At 34.7% G+C, this 18,782-nt stretch overlaps 1 protein-coding gene across 4 annotated transcripts in view; it reads right to left on the bottom strand.

The window, feature by feature from the left end:
* The window catches only part of LOC111052561 (protein kinase C, brain isozyme), a 195,124-nt gene that overhangs the window by 93,219 nt on the left and 83,123 nt on the right, over window positions 1-18,782 (bottom strand). For all 4 annotated transcript variants that reach the window (XM_022339282.2, XM_022339283.2, XM_022339284.2 and 1 more), the window contains exon 3: window positions 2,912-2,994. In XM_022339282.2, coding sequence (XP_022194974.1) covers window positions 2,912-2,994 — 83 coding nt within the window. The remainder of the gene's footprint in view (window positions 1-2,911; window positions 2,995-18,782) is intronic.

The following is an 18,782-nucleotide window of genomic DNA, read 5'->3' as shown; positions in this document are numbered from 1 at the left end:
TATCCAATAATTTCATGACATGGAAAACACTTTCTATACTAGACTATGATAGAAACACATTTATATAATAGAATCATGAAGACTAGAAAAGCTGGTAACGGAGAGCTATAATAGAAATAGAACATAGAAAACACTTTATAGATTAGGTTTTATGAGCTCATAATGTCGAACAGTTTGATATAGATATCATAAAAGTATTATTAGTATTTCCTAGAGAAAGCACAGTTAGTAAGCACATTAAACTAAACATAAATCGTGCGTTTATGGTAGGCACATTAAATTAAAACCAACATATACAACGATCTGTCTGAAATGAAAATCCACCAACTGCAATAAACACTCAGTAATAATTATTACATACTGAAAGGTCAGGTATGAATTTGACCTACAACGTGAGGCATGGATTTTGGAGAAAGATGAACGTGTTTTGGAAAATTTATGAGAGGTTGTAGAATTAAGAGTAATGCCGTTACTAGTGCAAACGTAATTGATTCTCCAAATAGTGTTTTTGGAAGTTGGGGATGTTCTATCTACACTAAGTTATTTCTATTCTCTATTCTGAGATATTTAGGATAGTAGTTGCTAGTTTTTCAATTTGATTGAATTATGGGTAGAGAAGACCAGAAGGATTCAAACTACCAGGACCTACATACAGTTTTCCCCATAAAGATACTGTATTAATCTTCAAATAATAGTTACTCTATTAATCACAAAAATCTTCAGATTGTTCTTAGAGGATGACATATTTTAATAGCTTAATAGTTTTCAATCTTATCGTTATGATGACTGTGAAGGAATTGAGACAGTATAATAAATAATGATGAGACGATATGAAACAGTCGAAAGCTGTTATGTGATCATTTGGATAAGTTGCATCCTTTCACAATGATCGATAAACAAACATGAAAAAATTTGAGAATTAACATGAATTCAAATGAAACTTTTCCATACCTTCTTCTTATAGAATGATATTGAATGGAAATTCTAAACTTTTGTTAACCACAATTGTTATTCCAAAAATATTCATTATTGCTTATGCTTTTCACATTGATGAAAAGTGATTGAAACGTAGAGTTTCACAAATTTTAATTGGATCCACCCTCACCCCCAAGTATCAATAAAAAATAATGTAAGCCAACATTCCGGAATCAACCAGCACTTGAATTAATGACCTGACACATTGTTGACATCAACACATTAATCGATAGAGACCAGCTTCTATATGATTAGTGTCAATCAACAATTCAGTTACGGAGTCACATTCAATATGGTGGAGTATAAAATGCATCATCATTATCATCCCAATTACAGTAATAACATACGAAATCGATAACATGTTTGACAGTAATAAAACATTAATGCTATTTCCAGTTCCAAAATACTAAAAGGAGAATCTTTTTCAAAGGCTGACTTGATGCTATGATTTTCTGAATTTCTTGTTCATTTTATGTGAATTTTGGTTATAAAACACTGTTTCTATAATTTATAATACTATACGTAGTTAGAGTTAGAGTTGAACATTCATATAAATAAATTACCACTGAGATGGGACTAGAATGTACTGTAGAATTGAAATGCAATAAGAATTCAATTAAAAGAGATACACAAACTGAAGTTTCAAACAATCATGAATTCAATCCCATAAAATTGCTAATAGTACCATCTGGAATACATACAGTTTTAGGATAGAGTAATAGATACAAATGAAACAAAAACCATGAATAAACAAATTAGAAGTCTAATAATACAAGACATAAGTTGGATTGAGTTTCATCACATAATAATGTAGAAGATACAAGGGTTTTAGCAACATGACAATAAAACATGTATGATATAATAAATAAGAATTTTATTCATGATCATATGTGTAGACCCACAATGAAGTTTCTGGCATGGTAGATGTAGGCAGTAAAACAGCATGAAACTTTTTATAAGCTGAAATGCATACTATGGAAGAGTTGTTAAAAAGGTAGGTAATCCTTCCAACTCTTATTTTCTTACACTCCGTGGAAATTGGATTGTTTGGGCTATGTTTTGCATGGAGATTTTTAAAGAGAATTTTAAAGCCTCCCACATAATAAGTATCTTATTTATTTTTTCTCTGTACTAGTAAACATTTATTCATTATTTATGTGAATAACAGTTGACCAATTTCACAACAAGAAAGGTAGGGTTCAATAATATGTAATGGTTATATTTAATATAACCTTTAATAACACACTTACCGATTATCGGCCAACATTATTATCGTCACAACACCCAGGATGGCCTCCGATTGGCTAATTCTCACCAACAGCAGCTGATTCTCAGCCAATAGGAGGACATTCTGGGTGTCGTGACGATAAATGTCGGCCGACAATCGGTAAGTGTGGAGTATACCACCAATGGAGTATAAAATTTAGCATTAGTACACTGAATGATCGACCATCTTTATCTGAACGGATGAATGGTGTAGTATTGACAGAAAATACCCATTTGAATACTCATGGCAGTGTTTATTGCCATATCAACATTGGCATTGATGTTGATAATCTCAACATTGGCATTTATTGATGATGGACCATTGAACAGCTCGATAAAATATGAATTCTCACAAGAAAGTATAGCAAAACATTTTTTCATGAGTGCTAGCGACAGACAAATGAAACCGTATTCTCTTATCATATGTTTATACCGGGGGTTCAAGGGTATCCTCTCCTTGCTGATATAATAAATCCCCCATTTGACAACCTATAGTTGTGATGTGATTTAAAAAAATGAGGAAATAAATTTTGAACCATGATATCCTTCCATTATAGGAGAATGGGAGGTATATTTCTTGTCCATTCAACACTAAATGGGTTGATTTATGTCCAAAATGAATCGTGCACATCCAGCACACACTAACGAGCTTATTATTGAGGATACTTACGTCTGAATCCGGGCCCTTGTCCACGCCAGGGCACGTAAACGACACGTATTCGTGGCATCTTTTGTGTACCACGAAACTGCACACTGAAATAAGAACAGAAAAATAGTTTATAGAATAATTTTTTCCAATAATTTAGAGCTAATTTTGAATGAATCAAGCAGTATTGCAGGCTATCATTGAACTACTTTATTATCCTGTCAACAGATTGTAACAAGATAAGAATGATTTCAATATTGTGTCATATAATCCTGAGGTAAAAATCAAAAGAATATTACCAAAGAGAAACAAGAGCATGAGTAGATATCTCATGGTATATGGCGTTTATGTTGCAACTTTTACTGTTATCTGAAGCCGATAGGCCACTAGTTCTTTCCCGTGAAGCTGTGTGACGCTGGAAGTCTCTCATACTGTGCCGTTCATACACTCTCACCCCAACAAAACAGTAAAACCCGACAGTAATCACTAATAATCGGCTTGAGATAACAGTAAAAGTTACGACATAATCGCCCTATACCATGGGATATCTACTTACGCTATTGTTTATCTATGATATTACCAAGCTGAACAGATATTTTTTTTATAATATTATTCAGTTACCAGTTAATAAAACGAGGTCTAAATCTTTATATCCTGATTCTTCAGTTACAATGCAGTAGCAATCGATAATAAAGCCGCGAAAACCAGTGTTTATTACGGTTTTATCACTGTAGAGCAAGTCATGAGAGTGTTGATGAAAAATGATATCCATAATATTTTCCCAAGAATGGACGATCCGTTCTACCCTTTTATCAAAAAATTGTGCCTATAGCCTACCTCATCGAATTGCTTCTTAAAATAATATTTCTATTACTTTTCTAATAAAAAAATTATTTTGAATTAATCATTAAATTATGTGGTAAAAAGTTTTCCTTTGCATGATGTCTAATCTACACAGGCCTGAATAGATTCCGTCAATCATTTGTCAGCAGAATATTTCATAAGTTTAGTTCCCCACAGTCGAAAATTCTCAGTGAGCAACTGGGTTTTATATCAGAAGTTGGAATGGCTCCACCAAATGAAGAACAACAGCCTTGGATGTAAGACAGCTTAATAGTTATTACGGTGGAGAGAGAATGAGAATTTTGCAATTTTGTGGATGAGCCACAGAGAACTCGACGCAAATGTATAACGGCGGCCTTGGTTATGTGGCGATTCGATAGGGGTGGGGAGGAAATTTCATAGATGAGCCATTATAGTTTCAACAGGGAAGATCCAAGGCAATGGAGAACAAGGCAATTGTTTGATTTGACTTGGATTTAGAAGCTGTTAGTGCTACTACGGAGTTAGTGATATAGAGTTGGCGCTGTGCTACTAGGGAGTTAGTGCTATAGAGTTAGCGTTAGATGTTGTTGTGCTATAGAGAAGCGAGTCTATTGGTTTCAGCATCCCCTGGAAGTTTCAAGTGGTTGTTGAATTGTTCAAATTCCAGTGTTTCAGAGTCTGGCTGCTCCTCGCTCCAATGCCAGCATTGTACTGAGATTCTAAACTGAAACGCTCCAGTTATATGGAGTGGAAATAATTGAGAAGTGTGTTTTCGTTGATTTCGAGTCCACACTACGAACTCCCGCCAACAATGTAGATCTAATCACTGAACAATGATTATTCATTTTATTGAATCTTCACTCATCGCATTGTATGGTACTTCATTATTCAGTAAAGCACTAAATTCTACTCTGTTCAAATGCAAACTTGCTGTTCAAATACTTCATTCAAATCAAATAAATAGATAAATCATTGTTGCTGATATATAGACGTACGTTATTCTTTCTCAATTACCTATCTCTAATAATCTATATTATCTTTCTCAATATTGGATTTCCCGTATTTAGACTATTCCTATTTAATGGTTTTTAGTGGTTTTAATACTTAACAAATGGTTTTCAAATCAAATCAAATTTTACTTATTCCGTGAGTTGCATGAAAAAGACAAGCTTCGCAACATATTTATTTATTTAGCGTATGACAGATACACAACTAATATACATGAGTATATTATACAACATAGAATCGTCACAATCAATAATAAAACACAGAACATATAAATAATAAAGCGAGGAGGAGACGTCAAAAAACAACACTGCCTCTAGGAAGCAGGCAATTTTGTTATTTGAGCCCATTTTGATATGTGGTTTGATAATTAGGAAATTCAGTTGATTGCCGTAGAAATATTCAACTAAAGCTGAATGTGTGTTCTATGAGTACAACATGGAATCAATGTAGCAGTATAGTGGAATCGGGGTAGGGTAACTGTATAGTTGACTTATTTTTCAACCACGAAAAATAGGTTTTCAACTCAACTTATCTACTGATAATTAAGTATTGCATACATACTGTATTTCTTACATAATTTACAGTATATGAGTTTTAGTTCATGATCATCACTAAAATTATATAATTACCTAATTCAAGATTCAACTAGAATTCTATTGGATTAGCTCTGCCAGGCTTCTCAGTGGAAGATAGTTTTCATAAAGGATATTCTACTAAATAAGACCAATATGATGAACTCATTTTTTGTAATCTTTTACATGGTTTGTTGTTGATCCAGAAAGTCGGGTGGTAATCTATTAATCTTGTTTAAAATAATATTTGTTCACCAAAAATCTATGTGTTTTTTACCCATAACCTATCTTTCGTAGTTGAAAAATCAGTGAACTATACTGTTACCCTGATTCCTCTATACTGCTACGTTGATTCCATGTTGTACTCATAGAACACACATTCGGCTCTAGTTGAATATTTCTACTGCAATCAACTGAATTTCCTAATTATCAAACCACAAACTTTATAATTTGTGTAAAATAAGTTGAGACTTTGCCCTCCATCCGAAGAAATTACAGGGTTGCCAAATCGTGTGAAATTGCAACTTTCTCAAATTTCCAATTCAACGTCAGAATTGAATGTAGAATATCATCTCCGATATCCTAGTAGTACTAAAAAAGCCTCAGGGTTGAAGGATTAAAAGGGAAGCTCAGTGAGTTACATTGACCTGTTGTTAAGTTTTCTCAAAAATTAATGAATAATTGATCAATTTAAAATGTCTAGAAAAATTCCTAAATAAACATAGAACTTTCTGTCCTATATCGTACCGTGACGTGTCGTACCGGAATGTGAGTGTGAGCGCTGTTATCAGGTCTGGCTGCAACTGTCTACAACGTTGATGGAAAGGAAAGATACAATTTTCAAGATGTTCGATGTTTTTGAACGGGTAGTATTATAGTCAACTGTCAACTAACGTTAATGGAAAGATACATTTTCAAGATGTTCGATGTTTTTGAACGGGTAGTATTATAGTCCACTAGACAGCTGACCTGTTGTTAAGTTTTCTCAAAAATTAATGAATAATTGATCAATTTAAAATGTCTAGAAAAATTCCTAAATAAACATAGAACTTTCTGTCCTATATCGTACCGTGATGTGTCGTCCCGGAATGTGAGTGTGAGCGCTGTTATCAGGTCTGGCTGCAACTGTCTACAACGTTGATGGAAAGATACAATTTTCAAGATGTTCGATGTTTTTGAACGGGTAGTATTATAGTCAACTGTCTACTAACGTTAATGGAAAGATACATTTTCAAGATGTTCGATGTTTTTGAACGGGTAGTATTATAGTCCACTAGACAGCTGATTTATGATGAATAATTCTATAGTCTGATTTTTACGGTAATATTGGCGTATAGAGGAGGCTCCTTTTTCCTCTTATATTATCCTTGAAATGCAAAATTTCCAAAAACCTTGTATATACGTCAATTAAAAGGACGTATATACGTAATACGGCAATTTAAAAAGGAACATTCCTGTCAAATTTCATGAAAATCTATTACCGCGTTTCGCCGTAAATGCGCAACATAAAAACATATAAACATTCTAACATTTAAACATTAAGAGAAATGCCAAACCGTCGACTTGAATCTTAGAACTCACTACGCTCGGTCAATTATGCATTACGACGCCCCATGATTCTGGGAGAAGTGATATTCAAAAGAAAAATAAATCTTCGGGATGTTTCCAATTTTATCATAAATGTTAAATTTCCTTTTAATCCTTCAACCCTGAAGCTTTTTTAGTACTACTAGGATATCGGGGATGATATTCTACATCCAATTTTGACGTTGAATTGGAAATTTGAGGAAGTTGCAATTTCACACGATTTGGCAACCCTGTAATTTCTTCGGATGGAGGGCCAAGTCTCAACTTATTTTACACAAACTATAGGGTTGAATAGTTAGAATAAATCTATTTTTCAATTGATCGATCATTAAATCACTTCCACGGGATTCCAGATTCCCATCACTAAACTAAAAAATATTCCGAATTCTGGCATAAAGGTCAAGTGAATAAAAAGCGACACTGGAGTATGATGGCTACATCAAAAGTTTACTGCTTCATTGAAAAGTTGTGGACCTGCTAGTGTCAGTCAACTTTAATGGATAGAATATGCTTCACTTAGAAGTTCATTATTTGCAAATTGCTATAAAATAGGGTTATGGTAGAACGATTTTCCTAATAGTTTCCGATAGCATCATAACTTATACGTGCAGGCAGCGTATCGATGGCGGAAATTTACACATAAATCTCTCTTAAGTGGTTGATGCTTGACAGTGAGGATCCTCTTCTCCTTCTAAACGCCTTATCGTATTCCTCCTCATGACAACTACTATTATTCAAAAGCATGAGCTCGTAATATTCATACAGTCAATTGGTGTATGGAACTTTCAACTTCTAACTACTTTTATTATTGTTGACGTTTCGTTCCATACAATAACTTTAGGAATTTAGTTATTAAGAGGTTGGAGACGTTAATTATCACGTTGAAATCTCTATGTCAGGTCCTCTTTCAAGACTTCATTGTCTAAAAATAATAAACTAGGTAAGGAATATGGAGGTTTTATCTCCTATCCAAACCAAGGATTTCTATCCAGATTAATTTCGTTCAAATAGAATAATGAATGATATATTCTATTGTTATCCAAAAATTAATATCTAGGCGGATACTGTTTAATTGTTTATTGCCTATTTTTTGTATCTGATAGTAGTTTGTATAGTTTTGAAATAGAGAGGAATTTTGTATAGTTTTACAAACTATACAGGAGTTACAAAAAGCAATTAGAAGACACAGGAACTGAAAATGAATAAGGAAATAGAACAAAGTATTATTTAGGGGTTCATTGAAGGCAGGAATAAATATAAAAATGAATAGAGAGAACGAGGTAAACGGAAACGAAGAACCAGGAGGATATCATGAGAAGGACTTTGAAAGGTAATTGGAGAATGATAAAAAGGTGCATCGTATGAAAGGGAAATTTACAGTAAATGAAAATTGATGATAGATTTGAAATTTGAATTAGATCCCAAAGAAGAACAGAGGATCATGGAAGGGAGTTGGAGGTGGATAATACGGTGTATCCAATAAGAAGTGAGAGTGGTTTTCTTACACTGAAAAGGAATCAGAAAATAAGGGAAGAAAGTTGAGGAAAAACATGAGAAAATTGAAGAAGTAGGAAGCATAGACAGAGAATCTTAAATCTTAGGGCTAGAAATGTTAGACCTCTTAAATCTGTGGTAGAGGGTAAGACGTAAGAAGACGCATAAATGAAGAATTGAGGGGGGAAATGAGCAATAATCAAGCATGACATGAATTGTGATGGAGGAGATATTTGGCAACTGTAGAAATATAACTGAGTGGGGAGAGGGGCATGTTGAAGGAAGATAATGAAAGAAGTGAAAAGTTAAGCAAAGTACAGAAGAAATGGGATATCACTAGAATAAAAAATACGCTACAATAATACAATATAAATAATAAGATTGAAGCCAAAAAAGTAAATTCGTATGGCTTTTGTTGGTGGGGATCCCTTGCGGGAAGGTCCCACCGCCTGAATATATAATTTAAGCCGTCAATGGGCCTTACGACTGTCACACATCAGCCGGGACCGACAGTTTAACGTGCCCATCCGATAACACGGGAGTGATCTGGTTGAAAAACTTTTGGTTATGAGAGGGATTGAACCCGGGATCTCTGTGCTGCTACGCAAGCACTCTATCCACTAGACCACGGATCACTCCATTGAAGACAATATAATGGGAAGATGGACAATATTGAAGGATGATGATAATATATGATGAATAATGAAGCCCGTAAAATGGTGGAGGAATTTAAGGAAAGTGAAGAAAAATTGATCAATTGGAGAGAGAAACACGTAGAACAAAGATAAGAAGAATAACAGAAGAATATGAAATGTGATAGGCTTGAATAAGTTGATAAGTTGAGAGAATAGTGGATGTAATAAAGGAGAGTGGATACGATTGGACAGATGGACAGTGGAGAATGGACAGTGCCGCAAGCTGAAGAAAGATAAGAAGAGTAATATGAAAAGTTGAAAAGTAAAATTATAAACGTTTTGGGGATGCAATTTCACATTTGTAATGAGAGTCGAAGGAGGAAATAAGGGGTGAAGATAAAGATAATAATATTATGGAAAGTTGAACAGTAAAAATTTGAGAACTTGGAGGAGGGATACAATGAGATAATTATGTGAACCTTAGTTGAATGTGAAATTTGATAGTAGATATATTCATATAAAATACATACAATCAGATAAAACCAACAGGCATTCACCCAGAACTTCTTTAAACTTTAATTTATAATTATGATGTGAAATATTTCTTCTATGTTTAGTTTTGAAACATCTAAATTTGAAAATCTACTTTGTGAAAATACTTGAGGACCGAAAATTTTGTGAATTGAAGAACTACTAGACTTAACCTATTTCGGACTATGTGTTATCTAAATTTGGGAGAGGAATAGCTCAAGGTTACCTTATTTTTCTCTCCCTATCATTTTGATAATGTACTTATTGTCTAAATGAATGAATGGATGAAAAATTGACAAGATGAAAAGTTGAAAAGTAAAAAATATCGAAATTTGGGGTATGCAATTATACATTATTTTGTAATAAGAGTCGAAGGCGGAAAAACGGGTGAAAAGAAGTGTGGTTGGGGGCGGGGAATACAATATAAGAGATTTGTAATAGAATCTGAAGGAGAAAGTTAAGGGGTAGAAGGAGGGGAATAAAAAAGGAAAGTGAAGGATGGATGGAGAAAGGGGTGAGTAGTGAGCCCTGGTTATGACTGTGTCCATATGTAATGAGAAGGGAGCAAGTCAGGACTGGAGCACAGAGTGCGAAAGAGAAAGTAAAGGGGTGAAGAAGGGGGATAAAAAAGTATAAAAGTACAAGTATGAAAATTAAAATCAATTCAAATCAAGTTTTATTGTTCACATCGGTGAATACACATCAAATAATTATAGGGGGATACAATTATACAAATTATAAAATTTTGGGGATTATTATATAGTATTTGTAATAAGAGCCGAAGGAGGGAAAAAGGGTGAAAAGAAGTGTGGTTGGGGGAGGGGAATACAATAAAAGATATTTGTAATAGAAACCGAAAGAGAAAGTAAAGGGGTAAAGGAGGGGGATAAAAAAGGAAAGTGAAGGATAGATGGAGAAAAGGGTGAGTAGTGAGCCCTGGTTATGACTGTGTCCATATGTAATGAGAAGGGAGCAAGTCAGGACTGGAGCACAGAGTGCGTATTGATGGTGGTTGGGGGGGTGTTTAGGGGGTTTGGGGGGTCTGTGTGCCCTATCGATTCGTGCGCGACTCTACGGATAGGGGGATGTAACACTGGCACAGTCTCCCTCTGCTTCTCAACCCCGGAGAGAATATACAACTAGGCCGAGATTCATTTTAAATTGTCAGCATTCCTAATCAAGTAACACCAACGCTACCCATATAACCAGTTCTGACAGTGTGCAGTGTTACCCTCTACTCCTCCATGTGAAGTGGCACAGAATGACTTGGATTTTCTTCTCAATACTTACTTCTCTCTATTTGTTCTCGGGGTTTTTAAATCCTCGTTCTACTTCTCCTCTTTTTTCAACCTTATTCTTCTCCTTGAAAGGAGTTCACGTCTCCCCCATCTCAATTCTCCTCGTCTACACAAATCCAAATTCTTCTTCTCATTTTCAACTCCATTTCTCTTTCTACATCCGTCTTGAGAAGCTCCTTTTCCTTTCTTCAAAGATCTCTCCGTCGTATTCACAGATCTAATTCCTCTATCTCACATTGGAAGAGGGATTTCTAATTCTACTCCATCGATTTTTCTGTAGCTTTTCTTCTCATTTGTTTAATTTCACCTCTTCCAAGTTATCTGAATTCTACATTTTCCTCTTACCTTCGTTCAATCTACAGCACTATCAGCCTTTTCCTTCTGACATGACTTTCATATCTTTAAATTTGTCAGCGTCATTTTTATTTTATCTGTACTCCACTTTTAGGAATTCTTATCATCCTTCTCCATTGTCCTATGTTTTTTCGTTACATGATTATTTTTCCCGAATTCGACCCTTTTTCTCCTTCGAATTCATCTCCTCCTTCGCTTTGCGCTTCTCTTCTATCATTATCCTTTATCATCTTCTCCAACAAGCACAATTCCATCAATTCTTCATGCCATTTGTTTGCATTCCTACTGGAGTTAATCCTTTTCCAATCTCCACTTTCTAGTTTATATCTACGTTCCCAACTATGTCAATAATCTTTTACTTCTTACTATCATTAATATCTATCAAACACTTCTTTTGTGCTTACCCCTTCTCCTTTTTCATATTTGACTTCTCTCTTTCTTGTTTCTCAATCACTCCATTATAATCTAATTTTCTACTCTACTCCTTCATTGCCTATCTTTCTTTGAACCAATTTTTTCTTGCCATGCTTTCATTCACTATACTTGTCTACTCCAGCACTTCTCCTCTTCTCTCCACACATTTCTAACTATGAAATCCTGACAGGGGATTCCTCTCAAATCCTTCTTCAAATCAATTACTTCTTGCTGCTTCATGCACCATCTTCTTTTCACCTTCCCTCCTCCTCTTCCTCAACATTCCTTTTTAGCTCATCAATTTCATCCTCATCCTTCTTGTTTTTTACCGCTTCCTAAAAATTCTTCTCTTCTCTTCCCTCTGCATTTTCTCCTTCTTTACTGTCTCGTTCTCTTTCTTCACCATACTTTCTTCCTCTCTCTTTATCCTCCTCTTTCGCCTCTTATTGTGTTCTTTTACCTCTTCATCAACTTCTTCTTTTTCTCCTTCTTCTACTTTCACTTCTTTTCTGCTCCTTTTTTCTTCATTCTTCACCCAACCTACACCTACTCCCTGATTTTCTGATATTCCTGTGAAATTCCATTTCTCATTCTTGCTGTTTCATACTCCTCCTCCTCCTCCTTCACCACCTTCTTCTTCTTCTCCTTTACCTTCTTTTTCCTCATGTATAACCTCATTCTTCTCCTCCTTTTTCTTTTCCTTCACCGCCTTCTTCACCTCCTGCTTCTTCTCTTCTTCCTCTATTTTCTTCTTGTCTACTGCCCTCTTCTCTTCTCCATCCTTTTCCCTTCTCTCTTTATTATCCTCCTTATCCTTTTCTAGTTCTTCTTCTTCTTCCTATTCTTCTTCTTCTTATTATTCCTCCTTCTTAAGGTATACGCACACAGATCGTCATCGAACGGACGGCACGCATCGGACGGATCGGATTATTAGATTTGATGCATTGTTTTCAATTGGAGTGCGCATACCTATCCGCATACGTATAGGTATGCGCACTCCAATTGAAAACAATGCATCAAATATAATAATCCGATCCGTCCGATGCGTGCCGTCCGTCCGATGACGATCTGTGTGCGCCCACCTTTAGTGTTCATCTCCTCCTCTTCATCTTCTCCCCCATCTCTTTCATATTTTTCTCTTCTCTCACATCTTCTCTACCCAACCTTCACTAACCGATTGACTGCGTTCTCCCAAATCACAGATATCCTACTCTCTCCATTCATGCACATATTTCTGCCTCATCCTACTCCACACTTTCCTTCAGCTCTCAATGAACACAGCTGTCACATTTGTCACACGTGTGTGTGACTGCCTCCACTGCTGCTGCAGCATCCTTTCAATGCCTGATTTATCGGCAAAACGTGTGTCACTGATCGACTTAACTGCCCTTCGCAACATTGGCCCACACCAACCCCCATCAATGGCTCATACCAACCACGCACATCGGGTCACACAAACCAATCACATCTGAAACATTAGTTTCTTTCTTCCCTCATGATGAGATTGCGTTTGCGGCATTGTTTTAGGCTCATTTAAGCTTCGATGGGTTGGAAGAAAATAAATAATTTACAATCACCGCTTATAATGAAATAGATTCTAACATGAGATGTGGGCGTATTTGTACTGATTTCACCAAGCTCTGTCAAGACATTTGAACTTGATCAAGCGTGCCAAGCTTCACAGCGATACAGTAGTAACCAGTCCACAATAAGTATCCCATATTAACTATCCCATTGTATGTTCCAGTGCACTCGTTTTAAACTGTACCTGATTATTATTATTAGCGTATGGCTTTGAATGGTGGGGAGACCCAATGGTAGTTCCACCTCGCCGTATATAGTCCAAAGTTCCCTAATGGGAAACCGGACACTAAGGTTATAGTCAGCACAATACTTTAAATTTACACTTTTCACTTCGGAATATAGTTCATGCTGATGTTAAAAAGTCCAAACATATACAATAACAGTTATATACATAACTGTACCTGATTAACACCTTGTTCAAATGACTTAACCGGGCATGAATGGAATATTTGGAATAATTGAACACTGTAACATTAGTAAACGATTTTGTCAATCGTGCCCAAAGAGTGGGGTTGTGACGCAGACTGCGTCATTGAAATTTTTGGAGAGGTTCCAAAGTACATCAGGGGGTCTCTGAGAAAAAAATTTCGAGTGGAAGTGAATTTTTCGCGATGTTTCCCGGGAGGCTAGAGCTGGATTTTCTGAATTTGGGGGTGACCCCTGAGGTTTTATAGTATGTTGAATGAGAAACTCGGAACCACTGCTCATATATGTACAAATCTTGTAAAGTCTCAACGAAATTATGCTGGATTAATCCGTAACTAATTGAAGCAAGTTTTTTCCAAGGAAAAAGATTGATGTAGATGTAGTTATGGAGAAACTTTCTCAGGATTGAGACAAATATGGGGAAACGGATAAATATAATGAGCTTGTTAAAGACTTCTTCATCACAGAAAATGCATGTATTGTTGTATGTCACCAAACATGTTGGGGAGCTATCAAAAAAAAAAAAAAAAAAACAATTTCAAGCCGTTTGCACAGTTGAAGCTTGAAAAGAATTCAATTAGCTGGTGGATTAAACTCAGAATGAGCCACATTACAACAAACGAGACATGATATCCATTTAATCCAGTTTGAGATGAAATAAATTTAAACTGGCACTGAGCAAACGGCACTAAGTATAATATTTTCAGAAAATCAAATCGAATCAATATTTTTATTCACAATACAAACAATTGAGGGTCCTGAAAAACCCGAAGGTTGTTAGGCGGGTGCCCAGTACACAACAAAACGAGTTACTAAACGGATCAATTCAGTTCAATATTCAACTGTTGAACACTGTTGGTGATATCATAGAGAAACAATAGCGTAAGTAGATATCCCATGGTATAGGGCGTTTATGTCGCAACGTTTACTGTTATCTCAAGCCGATTACTGTTGATTATTGTCAAATTTTACTGTTTTGTTGGGGTGAGAGTGTATGAACGGCACAATATGAGAGACTACCAGTGTCGCACAGCTTCACGGGAAAGAATTACATGAACTAGCGGCTTGAGATAACAGTAAAAGTTGCGACATAAACGCCCTATACCATGGGATATCTACTTATGCTATTGTTTCTCTATGGTAATATTCACTTGAAATATGTTGAAATTTCTATAAAAATTTGGGAGAGAAATAGTACAGGCTTAGCTCAGTTTTTCCGGCATGATCATATTATATAATGAGTATGGTGTTTTTTGCACAATGAATGGATGAATATGACTATATTCAACGTATATTGGAATTTATAAATTGAAATTAATTGAAGATTCAGACATCCATTCCTCTACCACTTTATACAGAAATGCATTGAGAGATGAAAACATAACATCGATAGAACAGAACCTATTCGCAAAGACAATGTTCGAGAAAATAAATGATACATTACTCCAGGCTGTATTGTTTAGATCTTCAACAAATATGATACAGTTCTGTGGATATGTGATTTTCCTTCTGCACCATATGCTCAATATGATGTTGCTTCGGATTCAATTACTCCTCACATAAGAGACAACTCATAACCTTGAATAGGTTATGACGAAAGTACCCACTGGCAAAGTTTTTAGATTGAACTTCAAATACTCGTATGTTGGCTGTTATCAGTTATCAGTACACATCTTGAGCCCAGAAATAGCTTTGAGCTATGTGTTTACTATAATGATGGTGTACATTTCGTAATGTGCACTTCAATCTGCGATTCGATATGTGCTGTTGCTCTTGACACTTCTGCAAATGTCAAGTAGCAAGTGTTTCATATCACAAGTGTGTTGTGTGTGGGTGGTTACATAACATCTCATATTGAGTTCTATTAGCAAATATTAATATATCCATCTCACAACTCCTGGTAGATGTAATGGAGAATAATTGTTATTGTGATTTATTCTATATATAACTTATTAATTTGATACAAATATGATTAAGGCGGGATGCACACCGGAGAAACGCGTTTCGTGAAAAAAGTTTCAGGAAACGTGAAACGAAAGTTGCTTGCAATCGACTGATAAGATTAAGCAGGAAACGTTTCTTTTGTATGCATGCGCGAGTGAAACGGATTGCATGAAACAAGTTTCATGAAAGAGGGCTTCACGAAATGCGTTTGTCCGGTGTGCATCCCGCCTAACGGGTATTTATTTATCATCTTGAAATTATGTATTTTTCTTGAAATGTATGAAATCAGGGTTACTTATTTTTATTTTTTAAATTGAATTATAATACCCTTTTTTGAAAAAAATAAAATAATAGATTAAGAATACAAATAATAAAAACTAATTTCAGTGTTCACATCATCTTCTTCATCTTCACCTGAACACAGAAAATAGTTGTTATTATTTGTATTCTTAAGCTGCGTTTACACCGGAGTTAATAACACGAGTTTTTAACAAAAAGTTATTAACTTGACTGAATCGTCAAAAATTTCTCTTAACAAAAGTTAATAACTCATGTTTCTAACAGAAAATTCCTTGTTATTAACAAGATCTTGTTATCAATATAATTGATTTCCATATGATCTCATTTAACGAGAGTATTCATATGATATAACAGCCGGGAAAAAGCAAAAAATTCTCTTCAAAATACATTAAATTGAAACATGTGTGATCATTAACAAAATGATCTCCATCTGATCTAATGTAAATAAATTATAATGCGTTTACAACAGAGTTTAAAACAAAAGTTTTCAACATAAGTTAATAACATTTAATTTTGGCTGCTAGTTTTGTTATCAACAAAAGTTAATAACTTTTTCACGTATTTCGTCTGTAGTTATGAGGGAACAGCTGTAGATTTAGGGTAGGGATGCTGGGCGAGGGGGTTGCGGGGAAGATAGTAACCTGTTATTAACAAAAGTTAATGCGATAAAAGAGGCTTTTGTTATTAACATAACACATTTCCTTCGATCTTTACTGACTCTCGATGGATAATATAAATCTTGTTAATAACAAGGAATTTTCTGTTGAAAACACGAGTTATTAACTTCTGTTACGAGAATTTTTTGTCGATTCAGTCAAGTTGACAACTTTTTATTAATAACTCATGTTATCAACTCCGTTGTAAACGCAACTTAACATGATGTTATTGACTTTTGTAGTCTAATTAACATCAGTTGATAACAAAAATGTTACAAACTTGTGTTATCAACTCCGGTGTAAACGCAGCTTTAATCTATTATTTTTATCATTTTCAAAAAAGGGTAGGCTACTATAACTCTATTTTATAAATATGTATTTTTCATATTTTATAATAGGGCTACCTCGTACTTGATAGTTTTCTGATTGATTTAACTAGTACCGGTAGCCTTATTCCTGTTTACTAAGTCACTACTAGTTACGACTAATTTTGCCATTCTCATGTTGAATGAAGAGACTATATATTACCAAAGATTCATTAAAAATCAAGATATGCACTTTGGTCTTTATCTATAAGATATCAGTTTTGGTTGTTACTCCATTATCAATCGTTGGTAAACTGAAACTGAAGTAGAGAGCAGCAGTATTTATACTAACGCCGAGCACCGCTATTGGTGGAAGCAGTGACCTATCTAGGTGAATGTCTGTCATTGACCTAGACAAGCCTCTCCCCTATTAGCGGTTCATATAGACGTTACAAATTAATTCAAAAGAAAAAAATATGTGATTTACTCTATAAGAATCCGAATATTACAGCAATCCACAAATGTTGAAGAATGTATATGAAGCTTAGAAATCCGATTAAAAGAATGAAAATAATATAAAATATTATCAATATTACTAATTAAATATTAGCTGTTCATATAGACGTTACAAAATGACTCAAGAGGAAAAATTAAGTGATTTACTCTATAAGAATCCGTGAATATTCATTCAGCGATCCACGAATGTTGTATAATGTATATGAAGCTTATAAATTCAATTATAAGAATGAAAATAATATTAAATATTATTTTCATTCTTATTGGACAGTTTGAAATTAAATTATGAAATTGAAGAAGTTTTTGGCAATAGCCTGTTTTTTCCTTTCCGATCGGTGTATTGTTTTTGCTAACCTAATAAATAAATAAGATACTCAATCATTTAGCGAAGAAATAATTTTTATAAAGAAATAATGAAAACACTGGGATGTTGTCAAAAATATCACTCATTTATTGTGAAATAAGTGATATTTTTAACAAAATCCCAGTTTTCATTATGGATGGATAATACAACACCTCACCAGCAAGAGTATCTGAAGTATAAAGAAATAAAGATCAACATGCATTTTGAATTGAAGTTGCGAAAAAGCCTGTTGGGTCTTTTTGTAAGTTATGTAACCCCGAAGAAATAAATAGAATCGGATGGAAATTTATTTCTATTTTCCTACAGTTACGTTGAAAAGTGGCCATTGCTGCACTGATTACAAAACGCAAAGAATCACTTTTCCGCTCTAGTGCGGGAAAAATTTTTCTGCACTCCAGATTTGCAACATGGCAACGCAAAATACTTAGTAGGTTATATGGAGCAACAGTGCAGCAAAATCAAAATGAAGTTGGTAACAGTGACTGCTGTGGCTGCTATAGTGAGCAGAGGTGCAACGAAGCACAACGCGCTAATTATTACTATTATATATTATAACCAAGGACAACATTTTTATTCAATTTGACAATAAATTAAGGTTTTTATCAATAATAAAATTACACAGAAAAACATTTGATGGATTTCAGGCAATTTTACCCATAATTACCCACTTTTCATATTCAATGGTAACTGTAGGAAAAACTTAATGTGAAATACGTGCGCAAAGTTCCTCTGCTGCACTCAACAAACCATTCCGTTTGTTAACCATAAACGTTTCTTTCGGTGCAGCAAACTGTCACTTTGCGCACTAGTTGCACAAATAACTATTTACATTTCAACTTGAAAATGGCCAAAGTAGGTCGAAACTAGTCGTTAAAATGTTTTACAGATTTTAAAATGTTTTAATAAAGGGTACTACAAGTTTTATATTGTTTTCATTAATTATTTTGTATCTCTCCATAGTGTATTTAGTGTAGTGTGTGAGATGGAAATGTGAGCTATTCATATCTCAATTTTTCAATTCGATATCACTTCTCAATTTTGATGTGCGACTATACATGACACCGATTAACGATTTAAGAGAC

Source organism: Nilaparvata lugens, chromosome 10, assembly GCF_014356525.2.
Source record: "Nilaparvata lugens isolate BPH chromosome 10, ASM1435652v1, whole genome shotgun sequence".
In the NCBI taxonomy this organism is placed as follows: domain Eukaryota; kingdom Metazoa; phylum Arthropoda; class Insecta; order Hemiptera; family Delphacidae; genus Nilaparvata; species Nilaparvata lugens.
This window is presented reverse-complemented; position numbering and strand designations above follow the sequence as displayed.